The following is a 17,855-nucleotide window of genomic DNA, read 5'->3' as shown; positions in this document are numbered from 1 at the left end:
CTTCGCAGTCCAATGACAAAGGTATCGGCGTTGAAGGAAGAGGGCATACCGGTGTCCTTTGTTCCACCAGTGGAAGGGCATCGATCAATGCATCCAGTTTACCCAGTAGCTGTGTGAGCGCCATGGGAATCGGATCGGTGACCGGTTCGGGCACCAGTACAGGCGTCGATGGAGGCTGGAATCCCTGCAGTGCTTTTCCGATGGCCTCTTGCATCATCTGATCCAATTCCTCATGAAAGCCTGGAGCGTGTAACCCCAGCTCCGGAGTGGGAGGCAATAGAGGCATAGCCGGAGGGTCCACCGGCAAAAGTAGAGTCGCGGCTCCCTGCACTGATGAATGTGGGGAACGCCTCGGTGACCCGGTCACAGAGGAGGATGGGGCCTTCTCTGGACGGGATTTCTTTGTTGGTGACTGTCGATGCCAAGGGCTTGCCTGGATCAGCGGACTGAGCCTTCCGATGCCGGTGTTGACGCTTTTCACGATGTTCTCCTCGGTCCTTCTCCTGAGGCGATGAGGAAGATGTTGACACCTTCGGTGTCCTGCTGCTGGCGATAGGTCGATGGCACCGGCTCAGACGACGTGGGGTTTTGAATGAAAAAGAAACTCCACCTTTTCTAAGCGGGTTTTACGGCCCTTCGGTGTCATTTGGGCATATTTTGTGCAAGTTAGGGTATCATGGCCGGACCCCAAGCACAATACACAAACTATATGCGGGTCTGTGATGGTCATTGTCCGAGGACAATTGGGGCACTGACGAAAACTCGACGTCATGGCTTTGACAAAACTTTAGCCACGGTGTGGTCGATGGCCAGTAAGCCCCGAAGGGAAAACTCGACAGGAATTGACCGCAACAAGGGTAAAGCCTTACCTTTCGATCACGGAGTATGGATATTGATAGGGGGACCCCTATGAGGTAGAATTTTTGAAAATTTTGGAAGAAGTTCCGTGAGGAAAATTCCTATCAGGAATCTCTTAACCCGTGTGGCTACTGTTGCGCGGAAAAAAAGAGACTGAAAGGTGACCCCTGCTGGATGCAGGGTTAGTGCTATGCTGGGCATGCCGTGATTGGGCTCCATCCTGTGATGTCACCCATATGTGAGGACTAACATCCTGCTTGTCCTGTGAGAAGAGGGAGAGACAGGTGTCGACAAAAGTAGAGAAAAATTGTAAAACGAAGAAAGACATTAGGAAAGATAAAATGGAAAGGAGAACCTGGAAGAGACAGAATATGAAAGTAAAGAAGATGATAAAATCTGTGTGATGAGGAAAAAACCTCAGAAAAGAAATGAAGAAGGGGGAAGTGACGTCACCCGCTCTGATGGTTGTGTGAAGCCCGAGCTCCGAGCCCAATTATTTATTTATTATTTAAACCTTTTTTGATTCCAACATTTACGTAGACATATCATATCATATCAGTTTACAATGAACAAGGGTAATAAAATATTAGAAAGAAGGTTAGAGCAAATCCCTCTTTAAATAAGGCAATCCTTCCCCGAATTTCGCCAAAAAGATAGCGATTCACCTCCTGCAGCCCAGAAATGTCCCTACGGAAGAAAATTGCAGAGCTGCACCAATTTTCGTTTGAGAACGCGACAGATCTCTCAGCTGAGGGCCTACTCGAGGGGGAGGCCGGGGACACACTGGAAAAGCAAGCGATCGCTCCGTGCAACAGAGCCACAATTCAAACGGCAACTGAACCTGCAATATCGAGGGAGGAATTTTAAGGCTAGTTTCGAGAGATCAGAGACGGGATGGGGTCTCTGCGTGAAGAACTGTGCTTGACTGCGAGTAAAATGAGGCACGAGTGTGCAGAGCTAGGTGACCGCGTAGACATCTTGGAAACGCAGGTTGGTGAGCAGGGGACAAATTTCAATAAAGCTCAGCAGGATATAAGTAGCTTAAAAAAAGGTGATGGCAGATCAACAGACCTGGTTGGAGGACTTAGAGAACAGGTCTAGGCGTAGCAACTTGAGATTCAGAGGCATACCTGAGGGTGACATATACACAGACTGTGAAAACGTGGTCAAAGATATTTGTCAGTATATTTTGAGTGATCAAAATGTGAATGAAACTGCTTCTCCACCAAGTATTAACATTGAGAGGGCACACAGGGCGCTAGCTAAGCCCAAAGGTAACGCCCTGAGGGACATTGTAGTATGTTTCCACGAGTATGCTCTCAAAGAACAACTTATGAATAAAGCTCGCCAAATTAAGGACTTCCAATGGCAAGAGGTGAAGGTTGAAATATTCCAGGATTTATCCGCCATCACCATCCACAAATGCCGGGAATTCCGTGAAGTGCTACAGATATCGAGAGCCAATAATTACAGATTCAAGTGGCTTCATCCATTTGGCCTGCAATTTACAATACAAGGAGTGACCAATAGAGTCCAGAAGGTAGAGGACATGGCTAAAATACCTCGAGCAGCAGGGCTTTTGCCATGTGATGAGTCCACTGATGCTGCCCAAACATCATCTTTGATCTCAGACAAATCCCAGAAATAGCAGAGGGTACAGCATGGCGGCAAGAGGCTTTACCGACATTCCGGAGGTCCGACTCTGACCAGCAACGACACTACCTAAGAGGCTGTGAGAATTTCTGGAGTAATTTATCCTGGCTTTTTTTCCCTGGAAGGCTTTTTCCCACTGAGTTAGTGGGATGGTTTGAAAAGAGGGATTGCCACTTATTGACTGTTTTTTTCCATGATTCTTCATTGAGGGGTATTTGAATAGCTTTGTTAACTTTAATGTTAATGTTACATACTTACATAAGATGGGCTCGGGCACACATGGGCTTAGGGGCACTAAGTGCGACACCAGACCCATGCTCCTGTAAAGGTGCAGTTGGGGAGAGGGTTAGGGGGGAGGGAGGGAATAATAGTAATATTTGTAGAAGGATTGTATATTGGTTGGCAGGACAGCCTTCTGGGAGACTACAAGTGACCATACTAGGGACGGATTACCCTTATGTTCTTATTCACTGCAGTAACTGTGGAGACTATACAGTCCATCTCTGGAACATGATGCGTTCTATGACATGTATAAAGGGAGGCAGAATAGCCTTCTATGTACTTGGCCGCTACCATGGGAGAACTTAAAATATGCTCTTGGAATGTTAAGGGGCTAAATACTTACCGTAAGAGGAAATGTCTTCTGCAAGATGCAACCCGGGATAGGGTGGATATCCTATTATGCCAGGAAACCCGTTTGAGGAACAAATATGAGAAATTACTGATTTCTAATCATTTTCCCACTCAATATTTTTCAGCGGCTACTAAGGATAATAAATATGGTGGGGTAGGAATCCTTTTTGCTAAATCTGTTACTGTGAATGTACTTTCTGTTTTGAGGGATACCGAGGGATGATACATTATTCTTAAATTTATGTTGGGTTCGACCATATACATGTTGATAATGTATATGTACCAAATTTTGGGCAAGGGCCTTTTTTGACGAAACTTTCCAATACTATGAAACACTGGGTTGAGGGCAAACTTCTAATTGGCGGTGATTTTAATTTGACTAGATATCCATTCCTGGATTCTAGAAAAGGGACTAGAAAAGGGTTAAAACTCCTTATGCAAGAATAGAATTTAATTGATGCATGGCACTTACTTCATACTACTGAATGTGACTACACATTTTATTCCAAAGCCCATCAATCCTACTCACGGATTGACTATTTTTTTGGTTGATAAAGCCCTGATGAATAAAGTGCAAGATACGGGGATAGCACCCATAACCTGGTCAGATCATGCTGCTATTTGGATTACTTTGAAGGGTTTGGGGGTGCACTCAGGGGAGAGATTTTTGAGGCTCAATAAGAGCCTGCTAAACGACCAGGAATATTGTGGCATTTTGGAACAGGAAATGACACAATATTTACTGGAAAACACTATGGAAGACGTATCAGCTGCCACAGTTTGTGAATGCTTTAAAGCGGTGGCCAGGGGTAAATTGATTTCGAGGGCCTCACATTTGCGGAAGGTGGAAAACTCCAAATGTTTAGGTTTACTACAGAGGATTGGTAAATTAGAAATTAGGCACAAAAGAGGGGTTGATTTGTGTATAGGACAACAATTGGAGTAGTTGCGTAGCGAATTAAAAGATTTGTCTTTACAAGATGTCGCTTTTCAATTAGAGAAAGCTAAATAAATGTTTTTCGAGGGGGGAAACAAGGCAGGCAGTCAATTAGCTAGGAAATTAAGAGCTAGGATGGTTCACAATCAAATACTGAAAATTCGAACGGAAACTGGAGAAGTGATCACAGATAATGATAGTATACACAATCGATTTACCCAGTTTTATCAACAATTGTATACTAGGAGATCAGATATAACTAAAAATGGGATAGAAAAATATTTAGCCAGGTTCTTGTACCCTGGATTGGCCACTGTTGGAAACAGGATGCTGGGCTTGATGCACCCTTGGTTTGACCCAGTATGGCATTTTCTTATGTTCTTATGTTCTTACTATTTGTGTCAGCAGGGATACAATAGAATTTACACATTTAAACATTGAGAGGTAGATATTCAAAAGCCAATTAGAAGGATAACTAAAATGTTAGCTGTCTAAATGGCTAAGCTGCTATTTTAAAAATCTTAACCAGCTATATAAGCAGGTTAAGTTGGGGACGTTCCAGGGACAGGCAATAGGCGTTCCCAAGAGCGTTCCCAAGAGGAACGCCCTCCTTCCTCCTAATACAACACCTCTCAAATCAGATGAGAATTTCAATTTGTTCGCTAAACCTAAGTTGGACAGCTTCGAATTAATCTCCACCAAAGAGATTGAATCCATTCTAAAAAGACAGAAACCATCTAGTCATCCGGCTGATAATATCCCATCAAGACTCCTGCTGCTTATTCCAGACACAATCTCAGGACCTCTAACAAATATTATTAACAGCCTTCTAACTCAAGGAAGCTACCCAGACAGCCTAAAAACTGCTTCTCTTAAGCCCCTCCTCAAGAAACACAATCTAGACCCTAATATACTAGCCAACTTTAGACCCATCTCCAATCTACCATTCGTTGCCAAACTTACAGAGAAACTGGTAAACACCCAGCTTTCAGAATATCTAGAGGACCATAAGATCCTATACCCCTCGCAATATGGCTTCCGGAAATCACGCAACACGGAGACCCTCCTCATTTCGCTTACAGACCATATTATAATGGGATTAGACAAAGGACATTCCTTCTTATTAGTTCTGTTAGACATTTCGGCGGCATTTGACACAGTCAACCACACCATCCTCCTGGATCGCCTTGAGGATATCGGCATCTCCGGATCAGCCCACAACTGGTTCAGGTCCTTTCTCAGCAATAGGACTTTTAAAGTCAAAATCAATAACAAGGAGTCACCTCTAACAAAATCTTCCCTTGGCGTACCACAAGGATCCTCCTTATCTCCAACCCTCTTTAATATATACCTCCTCCCCCTCTGCCAACTACTGACAGACCTCAACCTAATTCACTATCTGTACGCAGATGATGTACAGATTCTAATCCCAATAACAGAATCCATCTCAAAAGCTCTCACCTACTGGAATAACTGTCTTCTATCCATTACTAATCTACTCAACAGCTTAAACTTGGTCCTCAATGCCTCAAAGACGGAACTTCTCTTCATCTCTTCAAATGAAAACAATCTTCCTCCACCTTCACCGCACAATGCTCACATCACCTGTACGCACGTTAGAGACCTTGGGGTAATAATAGACAATCGTCTAAACCTTAAAAAAATGGTCAACACAACCACCAAAGACAGTTTCTTCAGACTACAGGTTTTGAAACGACTGAGACCACTCTTATTTTTCCAAGACTTCAGGACAGTCCTCCAGGCTCTTCTGTTCGCCAAAATAGATTACTGCAGTGCCCTCTTTCTAGGCCTCCCTAAATCTACCACCAAACCACTGCAGATGTTACAAAATGCGGCAGCGAGACTGCTGACCAACACCAGCCGCGGTGAACACATCTCCCCCGTCCTCAGAAACCTACATTGGTTACCAGTAAATTTCAGAATCCTGTACAAATCTATTACCCTAATACACAAAACCATCCATCAGCAACTCCAACTCGACCTGGATATCCCTTTCAAACTCCACTCCTCTAACAGACCAACGAGAGATATCCACAAAGGCACTCTGAAATTTCCCCCTACTAAAGCCACTCGCCGCTCTACGACCAAAGACAGAGCTTTTTCAATTGCAGGCCCAGCTATCTGGAACAATATCCCAGCAAATCTCAGATTGGAACCCTGCCTCTTAACCTTCAGAAAAAGACTAAAGACGTGGCTCTTTCACCAAGCCTTCCCAGATCCACCGGATAATCACTAGTTTGAGCCTCACTTCTTACAAGGACTTTGACACACTTCCTCCTGAACAATGGACACTGGCATTTCCTGGTTAAAGCATATGCTCTAACCCGTTAAATTATTCGTATCATGTTATATTTATTCTACTTGCCTCTATCTTCCTTCCAGCTTGTCTTTAAGCCTCCAAGTTTTCCATACCTTGTTGATTGTAACTTTGACTTATTCCTTTTCCTTTGTTATCTATTATTTACCAGAATTGTTACCTCAGTTTTACCCTTTGTTAAAATGTAAACCGATCCGATATGGTTATCTACTATGAAGGTCGGTATAAAAAACTGCTAAATAAATAAATAAATAAATAAATAAATAAATAAATAAGTTAGCTGGTTAGGTTAACCGGATAATTCAGATATTCAGAGTTATCCGGTTAACCTAACCCCCTAACACTAGCTGTGCCGAAGGGCGGGTCTAAAGTTAGCTGGATACACTAACTGCACTAATCACATCCCCTGGCAACAAATTCCAGAGTTTAATTGTGCGTTGAGTGAAAAAGAACTTTCTCAGATTAGTTCTAAATGTGCCACATGCTAACTTCATGGAGGGCCCCCTAGTTCTTCTATTATCTGAAAGAGTAAATAACCAATTCACATCTACCCGTTCTAGACCTCTCATGATTTTAAACACCTCTATCATATCCCCCCTCAGCCGTCTCTTCTCCAAGCTGAAAAGTCCTAACCTCTTTAGTCTTTCCTCATAGGGGAGCTGTTCTATTCCCCTTATCATTTTGGTCGCCCTGCTCTGTACCTTCTCCATCGCAATTATATCTTTTTTGAGATGCGGCGACCAGAACTGCACACAGTATTCAAGGTGCGGTCTCACCATGGAGTGATACAGAGGCATTATGATATTTTCCGTTTTATTCACCATTCCCTTTCTAATAATTCCCAACATTCTGTTTGCTTTTTTGACTGCCGCAGCACACTGAACCGAAGATTTCAATGTGTTATCCACTATGACACCTAGATCTCTTTCTTGGGTGGTAGCACCTAATATGGAACCTAACACTGTGTAACTATAGCATGGGTTATTTTTCCATATATGCATCACCTTGCACTTATCCACATTAAATTTCATCTGCCATTTCAATGCCCAATTTTCCAGTCTCAGAAGGTCTTCCTGCAATTTATCACAATCTGCTTGTGATTTAACTACTCTGAACAATTTTGTATCATCTGCAAATTTGATTACCTCACTTGTCGAATTTCTTTCCAGATCATTTATAAATATATTGAAAAGTAAGGGTCCCAATATAGATCCCTGAGGCACTCCACTGCCCACTCCCTTCCACTGAGAAAATTGTCCATTTAATCCTACTCTGTTTCCTGTCTTTTAGCCAGTTTGTAATCCACAAAAGGACATCACCACCTATCCCATGACATTTTACTTTTCCTAGAAGCCTCTCATGAGGAACTTTGCCAAACGCCTTATGAAAATCCAAGTACACTACATCTACCAGATGTTAAATACCTAATCTGGAAACATATTTCTCATTGTGCTAACCTCAGCAGGTAGAGTAAGTGAACTTCAAGCTTTTGTAGTTTATCCATTGTATATGCAAGTTTTAAAAAATAAGAGTATTTGGTTCTTAGAACTCAAACTTTTGCCAAAAGTGGTAACAACATTTCATATACATCAAACTATCATGTTTCCTACTTTTTTCTCAAAGCGTTATTCTTCTCCAGCAGAGCAGTATCTCCATTCTTTAGACAGCAGAAGAGCAATTTTATTAAATTTGAACAGAACAAAATCTTTCAGAAAAGCATCTCAATTGTTTGTTGGTTATGACATGTCTAAACCAGTAAATGCTTATGACATGACTACCAGTAAATAAGTAAACATTGCCAAAGTGGTTTTCTAGATGTATTTGTTTGTTTTGCTAATGCTGGAATTCATCTTCCACAAAAAAAATAAGGGATTAAGTACAAGCAACCGAAGCTTCAGTAGCATTTCTTTGCAGTGTGCCAAATCAAGGAATATGCAAAGTATCCATATGGTCTACAATACACACATTCACTAAACATTACTGCTTGGAATAGGACTCACGCAGTAACAGAAACTTTGGACAAGCAGTATTACAGAACTTATTCAGATAAGAGCTTCAACTTCCTGTCATCCACTTCTGGAAAATTTCCATGTTGCAGAGGATTCTACAAAAAACGAATTTTTCATTTGTGCTTGGGAGTCCCCACTTGTGTGATTGTTTTTGTACCTTCTTGTGCATAGAGAAAGTGAAGCTGCTCACCTGTACCAGATATTCTCCGTGGCAGGAGGACAAATCAGCAACATAACCCCTCCCCCTTCCTGTCCTTGGTTGAAGCTCAGTTAGTAAGAAACTGAGAAGATGCACATAGCAAGGGCTTGTGCAGGATGTCCCACACATGCCCAGAAATATTTTTTTTCTCTTGCTGGGCTAAGAGAAGGCATGCTCCGTCATGGTGCTGTTATATGATGTCACTCACTTGTGTGACTGATTTGTTTTGCTCTCCATGAAGAACTCCTGTTACAGGTAAGCAACTTTGATTTATTCTCTATTTTAAATCTGCTTTGTTTTTATTTTATTTTTATTTATTGCATTTAAGTTTATGGTCGAATTTAAATATGTTTGACAGAAAAAAGAAGTACATGTACACTAACAAAAGAAAATAAACTGAACATAATATATATAAAAAAAATAGTACCTACTACAAATGAGGCCATTACAAGGGGAGGATCCAAGAGAAAAATACCCAAGAGGCTCATAGACAATAATGACAAAAAAAAAAAAAGACAAAGAGAAATCTATAGTTCAAACACCTCACCTAAATTTAATACCACAGCTCTGAAATCGAATAATGCAAGTGGCACCTAATGCCAAAATGTCAGAACACATGGACAGAAATTTCTTACTGCATTCTTGCATTGGCCTAACCAAATCTAGAAATATTGAAAACTACCAGTGGGTCTGCTGAAGAAACTGCTTTATTGGGGGAATGGCAGGAATTACCACAGTTGAACAGAGAAAGTCTTTTTTGCCTTTCTAGAAAGCTTTGGAAATTTCCTCTGTTTGGTGCAGAGGCATGGTCATATGACCCACTGGTGGGACTTCTTTCTGCAGAGAAAAGATATCATAGCCTGCAAAAAGTCCAGTTCTCTAAAGTATCAATATTGCTACTAGAATTATCCATAATGTGGATAACTTAAAAAAAAAAGTATGAATAACCTATGTGGAAATCTAACCACAATACAGCACAGAAAAAGTATATTTTATTTAAACATATTTAATATTCCTACTACTACTTCTCACTTTAAGGTAGATTTTAAAAGGGCCGTGCACACTTAAATTTGTGTATCTCACTGTGCAAAAAAATGTGCTATTTTATAACCTACGTGTGTACTCTGAGGTTTCTGCTAGCTACATGTTTCGAGCGCAGAGGCGCGGTCGTTTCTGGAACGGGTGTTGTGAGCCCTTGGGCCACGGCACGATTCAGGGAGGAGCCCCAAGACACATCGTGGGAGGTGAGCTGGTGCGAGCACGGGTAACAAGGAGCAGGACAAGGCTGGAGCGAAGACAAGGAGACGGAAGGTCTGACCCTCTACCGGACCTGCACGCCCCAGGATGACCAACAACGCAATGTTGATCAATGAACAGTCCTCCGACCGTTCCAAGTCCTTTTGGACCTGCTGCTGGGTAACGGCAATAGGCGGCAGGCCGGACAGTGGATGAGGGCAGACAGAGACCTTGGAACAAGACTACTCTTGTATGTAGACATAGGCAAAGACTCAGGCGAGGACACTAGACGAAGACTCAGGAGCAAGGTACAGCAGCAAGAATATACAGAAGCAAGATCAAGGCATAGGATCAAAGTGTTGGGTCGAGACTGCGACGCAGCGCACCCTACACAGTCCACCCGCGGGACTGGTCGCGGACCACGCTGGGCTCGAAGCAGGTTCGAACAGAGTCTTTGGCATGGACAGATGCAAATGCAAGGAGCTCCGAAGACGGGACAAGATTCAAGCACAGGATTCAAAATACACGATTCTTCAGACAACTCAGGATTCAAAACTTCAGGAGACAAGCAGAAGTCTTCCGGAGGCTTGCACTGTGCAGGAGAAGAAGGCCTTGTACTGTGAGGTGCCCTACACAGTCCGCCCATGGGCTGGTCGCGGAGCATGACAACGGCACGCCGGGAAAGTGGACATCAAGGAACCAAGGCATGGAGGCAGAGGCAAAGGCATCAGGAAGGACATCAGACATCAGGAGGTACGAACGAAGAACATCAGGAATGTGAAGACATCTGGAAGCACAGACAAAGGACATCAGGAACATGAAGATGAAGCTGTCAAAGCAGGAGAAGACCACGGAGGACCTGGACCGAAGATGAGGACACAGACGACTGTGAGACTCGATTCGAAGGCCAGGAGTGACTGAAGAGAGGCCCTTATATAGGGCTGAACCAGGAAATGAAGACCAGTTGGATTCCAGTGGGGCCAGGAGCACTCCCTGCTACTGGCCCTTTAAATACATTGAAGAGGCGCGCACCGGCACCTAAGGGATGGCCCTGGAGGAAGCATGACCATGGGACAGCGGCACCTTCACAGCACAGGACAGACGAGGAGCAGGCAGGCTTCGGGGCGGCCTCCTGCCAGCCAGTGATGACCTCAGCAATGGCGTCGTGGCTCCATGCCGTGGAGACAATTCAGCGGCAGCATTAGGCTGCGAAGAAAATTAAAGGCCGCAGCTTCTCTGCCGCTAGAAGAGGAGTTGGCAGCGGCAGCTGCAGTCCGGGCGGCAGCACTAGGCCATGAAGACAGACAGCGCCGCATGCACCATGAAGTGGGTCCCGGCAGCGCAGCAGTGAGAAGAGGTGAGAGGCTTGCTTGCGGGGGTAGCTCCGCGGGCAGGAGTCATAACATACATTGTAAAAATCAACTCCTTTTCATCACTTATAAGGTCAAACATTCTTTAAAGAGGGCAATTTTACAATGGATACCTTTGAATGTGTCTGTAACAACACCCTCCTAACTGCAACCCACCTTCCTAAAACTTACCCTGAATCAAAGTGCTCCCTTACAATGGTCCATATATAGAATATCAGGCTGAGCCCTATAAAGAGTCTCTCTCCCTCTCTCCCCCGAATGTTCACCAGGCTCTTGTGCCTAACAAGGAGCTGTACCAAAGTGGTGTGTGTATGTTACGCGTGCCTGTGCGTCAGTGCTGACTCTGCCTCTGGAACGGCTATGCTCTGCTCCTTTTCCACCCAGTTTTTCTGGGTGCACGTACATCGATGTAGGCGCGCCCTTCCCTGCTATTTAAAATTCGCATACCTCTCGTGCAGCCCACTTTCGAGCGTATCTGGCCGTTTATGCATATGCGAGGCTTTTAAAATCTGCCTTTTTTATAGCACTACTTGTCATATACAGAGCTGTACAAAAACACATAAGAGATAAAATTCTAACCTATCTATATATGCTCAGAACAGATTATATAATAAACCATCAAAGAAACACAGAACATGACAGACAGACTGCACGGCTCATTCAGTCTGCTCATCTGCATCTCCTGCTCCTGCTCAACTCTATAAGCCCTTCCTCTCCCGCAGGGATCCTCTCTGCTTGTCCCATGCTTTCTTGAATTCCGATACTGTTCTTGTCTACATCACCTCCTCAGGGAGGCGGTCCACGTATCCACAACCCTTTCTATAAAGAAATATTTCTTTACATTACTTGTACGTTTATACCCTCCCCCCACCTTTTATCATCATTCTTAAGTCTCCTTTCCCTTGAAAGAAGCCTGCCTACTGTGCATGTATTCCTTGAAAGTTTTTAAATGTCTCTCATATCAACACTTTCCCTCCTTTCCTCCAGCATAAACATATTTAGATCTTTAATTCTGTCCCAATATGATTATGTAAATCCTTGACCATTTTACTTACTGCTCTTCGGAATGACTCTGTTCAATTTATATCTTTTTGAAGGTGGGGTCTTCAGTACTGTACACATTATTTCAAATGACGTCTCACCAAAAACATATTTAGAGATAATATTACATCCCTTTTCCTGCTGGCTATTCCTTTCCCTATGCACCCAAGCATCCATCTAGCTTTTGCTGTTGCTTTATCTATCTGTTTAGCCATCCTAAGATTGGATATAATCACCCCCAGATCCCTCTCCTGTTTTATGTACAAAAGAACGTCACATGAATAACACAAATTGTAATAAATATGCCCTATATTTCTCTTATGCCTTCCATTCTACATTACTCTAACTGCTCCCAAAACTTTACCTAGTAGAAAGTTACTTCTTTTTGTGAAGTCATTGAATCTAGGAGGGGGAAGCACAGAATGGAGAGATTTGCCAATTAAAAGTAATCTAGATAATGGCTGCTGCTTTCTCAGCTAAAGTTCATACAATTGCAATTAGGGCCAGATTTTAAAAGGGTTACGCACATAAAGTACGCGCGTAACCTTTTTAAAACCCCCCTGCGCGCATAGGCTCGGCGGCGTGCGCAAGCCCCGGGAGTGCGTAAGTCCCGGGGCTTGCAAAAAGGGGCGGTCAGGGGCTTGGTTTTGGATCGGGGCGTGTGGGCGGTCCGGGGGCGTGGCCAAGTGCCCCGACAGCGCCCTTAAGTTACTACTGCCTGGAGGCAGTAGTAACTTTTCAGATAAAGGTGGGGGGGGGGGTGTGTGGAGGGAACGGGCAGCGCGCGCAGGGCTCGGCGCGCGCAGGTTGCACAAATGTGCACCCCCTTGCGCGGGCCGACCCCGGATTTTATAAGATACGCGCAGCTACGCGCGTATCTTATAAAATCTAGCGCACTTTTGTTCGCGCCTGATGCAAACAAAAGTGCGCGTGCGCGCTGTGTTTTAAAATGTACCCATTAATGAAGAAGGCTGTGTATACAATAGTGATATCAGGTTCAATATTTTCTTTTTGCATGTAAAACAAGTATTCTAATATACAATTTATTAGCTTCTATAAAAGATGATGGTGCTAAACCAAATACTGCACAAGATTATCTCTGAATATGATTTTCTTAAAGCTGCAGTACAATAAACATTTTAATTTCTTTGTGATTATCTATATTCCTCCTTAGCTTGTCTTATTCCTAAGTAGCTTTTATTTTTGTACCACAGAATTATTATTATATATTTATATTTCAAATAGACTAAAGACAGGCAGTCATTACTTTAATATGATATAGACCCTGTGTAGGAAACATTTTCTCACTAATGTCATGCTTCAACGGTTTATACTGTGTTCACAATTTGGATGTAGCTGACTGCTACAAGCACAATTTTCTGACAACTATCAGCCCAACATATTTTAATGTAACCATCTCCAGGATGCAACAAACATCAATATACATCAAACAACATTAAATAGACAACATTATTGTTGTCTATTTAATATTTATGTTCTCATGTTCAGAAACTCTGTTTAATGTAACACCTTAACCGCAACAGTTTTGTTCTATGGAAACCGACCTGATTTGATATTTGTATTGAGAATGTCGGTATATAAAAATCCTAAATAAATAAAATAAATAAATAAACATCAATATACATGTCATAAAACTGCATGACATCTTCAGAAAGCAAGAAGGAAAAGTGCTCCAAGTGCATTAGACTAATAATGAACTACCTTACTATTTAAATGGTCAGCAGTGAGCATATGCATGAAAAGAGTACTATAAAAGAGTTTCTCCCTATATGCATTCCTAGATCATGAGAATGAAAAAAATTGAAGATGGATAAATAGGTGGCTCAAAGGGAAAAAGCTGTAAATCTGAGACAACTTGTACTGAAGTTACAGAGTCTGAACACTACATTGAAAGTGGTACAATACCTTCCACCTTGTTTTTAACTCTCTGCAATCGCTTCGTGATGTCATGTTCTCGATCATAGGTGTAAATGAATGGTGAAGCAGGAAAATTCCCAGAGAACATTCGATTTTCTGAGCATTCCTTTAAAAAAAATTAAAAAAGCACATTCTGTTAATACCCTGCAAATTAATATTTCAAGAGATGCCAGGTCCTGTGTTATCTGGTCCAAGTACTGTAAACAGGTCTAAGTTTTCAGAAAAAACAATAATATATGTTAATTTGCATACTAATTTATAATACCATTAAAAATTGTATTTTTTTAAACTAATGTCCTGTGTCCTTTTACAGGATCTAGTGGTATACTAGCATTTATGATGTGTATGAGTGTATACAAAGGGGTGTATGCATAAAGTGTAGGTGTGTAAGAGCATGTGAGCATGAGATATGCATGACAAGGAAGAGCATGCTGTTAGTGAGTCTGTTGGCATGTATGTCTAGCAAGAAGAATCTGCCAAGCAATTTTTAAATTCATGAATAGAGCAATCCTTGGCTGAGATAGCCAGGATTGCAGCAAAGGTATTAGGCACCCTAAGCCAATCTTACAATCTTGCGCGCCCCCTCCCTTACCACACACAATTAAAAATTATGCATTTATAACAGTGGCATGGCCGTGGCCCACCCACTTTGGCTCATGCCCACCCAAACAGAACTGTCTGACACTGTAGCAGCATGGTGATGAACTACTTGTGGCTATCTCTCCCCCTATGGGAACAAGAGCAGAACTGCGGCAGCGTGATAATGATGTGCCTGGGGGTTTTCTCACCCCCCTTGGGAACAAGAGCAGAACCGCGGTGGCACGATGACAACGTGTCTGTGGGGATCTCACCTCCTGTGGGCACATAAGCAGAACCGCGGCGGTACGTTGAAGATCTACCCATGAGGGTTCCACCCATCCCCCATGGGCTGAAGAGGACAATGACGGTCGGACGGCTTGATGAAGACCAGGCTGAAGACTACCTCGGTGATGTGACATGCCACAGGAGGTGAGCGAGGCATGCTGTGAAAGGGAAGGGAGGAAGAGTGAGAATGTCTCACTCCCTCGTCTCCTCTTCCCATCCTTACACATTTCCATTTGCCTCACTCGCTCAACTTCCCTTTCTTCTTACAGAGGAAGGAGGGGAGGAAAAGGGAACTGAGCTAAATAAGTGGAATGGAAGAGAGGGGATTGCAAATGAAAGGGAAGGGGATTAGTGAGAGGGAAAGAATGGAAAGAGACGAGGAGGAGTGGGAGAAAAGGGAGGTAAAGAACTGATAGGTAGGAGAGAGGGAAGAAGAGGCGGTGAATGAGTGACAGGGAAGGGTAGTGAGGAAGGGGCAGGAACAAGGAAGGCAGTGAGAGAATGACTGTGAGACTGCTGGGGACAGGAGCGCAGGGAAGGGTGAGTGTGAAAATGCTGGGGTTGTGGGCAGTGAGCGGCGAGTTTGAGACTCATTTCTTTTGTGTATGTGAGTATAGGTGGCTGTGCATGAGAGAGCATGGGGGGGGGGGGGGTGCGCCTGTGTTAAGTGTGTGGGAGCCTGAAAGTGAGAAAAGGGGAAAGCCGACAGTCGCTCAGCAGCGCATGGTTCAGAGGGAGGTATCTTCGAAGGATACTAATGAAGCATTAGAGTTAGGGCATCCAGACAGTGAGGTTCCAATAATAAGTAAAATGCCTATAATTAAAACTCACCTGAGCTACAAGATTTCAATTTATCCCTGTCAATTGAAAAGCAGAATGTTAATACAAACAAAAAACACACTTTAAAATTTTTGTATGCTAATGCCAGAAGTCTAAGAAGTAAGATGGGAGAGAATTAGAGGGTATAGCAGTAAATGATGACATAGACTTTCGGCCCAATTTTAAAGGGGCCATGTGCATAAATAACGTGGGTTATGTGCGTGGCCGGGCCTTGCGTGCGCAGCATGCATTTTCGAAAGGGCCCGGCCATGTGTAACCCCATTACACGCCAAAATGCTGGGCATCTCCAAAGGGGCTTGCCGGGAGGCGGGCTGGGACAGCACCATTCGACACTGTCCTGGGGAAGTGTGCGCCAGCAGCAGGCTGGCACGCATAACTTACTTCTGCTCATCAGAGCAGGTAAATTACAGAACAAACAAAATAGGGTAGGTAGTTAAGGGTTAGGGGTCTGGGTGGACAGGGGAAGGGGAGGAAGGTGGGAGGGATTTAGGGAAGTTCCCTCCCAGTCTATTTCTTAATTGCAGTGGACTGGGAAGGAACCGGAAAAAAGGCCGATTGCGTCGCCACGCGTAATTTGAATATTCCCCTCACATTCAGGAGCTGCGGGCCGCCCGCACATGCATGCGTGGATTTTAAAATCCACTGCGCATTTGCGCGCGGCCATCAGATTAAAAAACTAATACTTCACGCATATCCAGCATAGCTCTCTGCTTCAACGGCAGGGGAGAAGAAAAACTGATACTTCACGCATATCCAGCATAGCTCTCTGCTTCAACGGCAGGGGAGCAGAAAAACTGATACTTCACGCATAACCAGCATAGCTCTCTGCTTCAACGGCAGGGGAGAAGAAAAACAACCAATAAGGGCTGAATAACATAGTCTGGGTAAACAAATAAGTATGGGTGTAGCTTGCTTGTTGAGGCGGTTACTACCCCTTACTAATCAAGCTTGATATTTCACTTGGATGCAGCTCCATCACTGCTCTCTGCATTAATGGTGGGGTGAAAGGGAAATAGAACCAAGGATTGCTAAGAGCCAAGAGAAACAGATAAGTATGAAAGGAAAGAAGTGTGAAGCTTGCTGGGCAGACTGGATGGGCCTATTGGTCTTCTTCTGCCGTCATTTCTATGTTAACATGTGCGCGCCAGCACGTACATGTTATAAAATCAGCGAACTTAAAACTGACCCCTTAATTGGCATCTCAGAGACATGATGGAAAGAAGATAACCAATGGAATACTGCTATACTAGGTACAAATTATAACCCAATGACAGAGAGGAGCATCTTGGTGGTAGGGTGGCGCTTTATGTTTGGAATGGCATAGAGTTGATCAGGATAAAGATCCAGCATGAGACTAAATGCACAATCGAATCTTTATGGGTAGAAATCCCTTGCATATTGGGGAAGAGTATAGTGACAGGAGTATACTACTGTCTACCTGGTCAAGATGGTGAGATGAACAGTGAAATGCTAAGAGAAATTAGGGAAGCTAACAAATTGGTAGTGCAGTAATAATGGGAGATTTCAATTACCCCAATATTGACTGGGTAAGTGAAACATCAGGACATGCTAAAGAGATAAAGTTCCTGGATGGAATAAATGACATTTTTATGGAGCAATTGGTTCAATAACTGTCGAGAGAAGGAGAAATTTTAGATCTAATTCTCAGTGGAGCACAGGATTTGGTGAGAGTGGTAACGGTGGTGGGGCCGCTTGGCAATAGTGATCATAATATGATCAAATTTGAATTCAAGACTGGAAGGGGGATAGTAAGTAAATCATGGCTGTAGCAGTAAATATTCAAAAGGGAAACTTTGATAAAACGAGAAAAATATTTTTAAAAAAATTGAAGGTGCAGCTACAAAGATAAAAAGTATGCAACAGTTGTGGACTTTGTTAAAAAAAATAAAGCATCCTAGAAGCGTAGTCCATATGTATT

General features: G+C 43.3%; 1 protein-coding gene across 9 annotated transcripts in view; it reads right to left on the bottom strand.

Annotated features, from left to right (window-relative positions):
- Positions 1-17,855, bottom strand: part of ZCCHC7 (zinc finger CCHC-type containing 7) — a 644,974-nt gene that overhangs the window by 22,635 nt on the left and 604,484 nt on the right. For 7 of the 9 annotated variants that reach the window (XM_029602957.1, XM_029602941.1, XM_029602932.1 and 4 more), the window contains one exon: positions 14,201-14,318. In XM_029602957.1, the coding sequence (XP_029458817.1) occupies positions 14,201-14,318 (118 nt within the window). Of the gene's footprint in view, positions 1-14,200; positions 14,319-15,063; positions 15,235-15,907; positions 15,934-17,855 lie in introns of those variants that run through there. The other 2 variants (XR_003856957.1, XM_029602984.1) reach the window with 2 other exon arrangements.

This window comes from Rhinatrema bivittatum, chromosome 1 (genome assembly GCF_901001135.1).
Source record: "Rhinatrema bivittatum chromosome 1, aRhiBiv1.1, whole genome shotgun sequence".
Lineage (NCBI taxonomy): Eukaryota > Metazoa > Chordata > Amphibia > Gymnophiona > Rhinatrematidae > Rhinatrema > Rhinatrema bivittatum.
The sequence above is the reverse complement of the archived record's forward strand: the minus strand, read 5'-3'. Positions and strand labels throughout refer to the sequence as shown.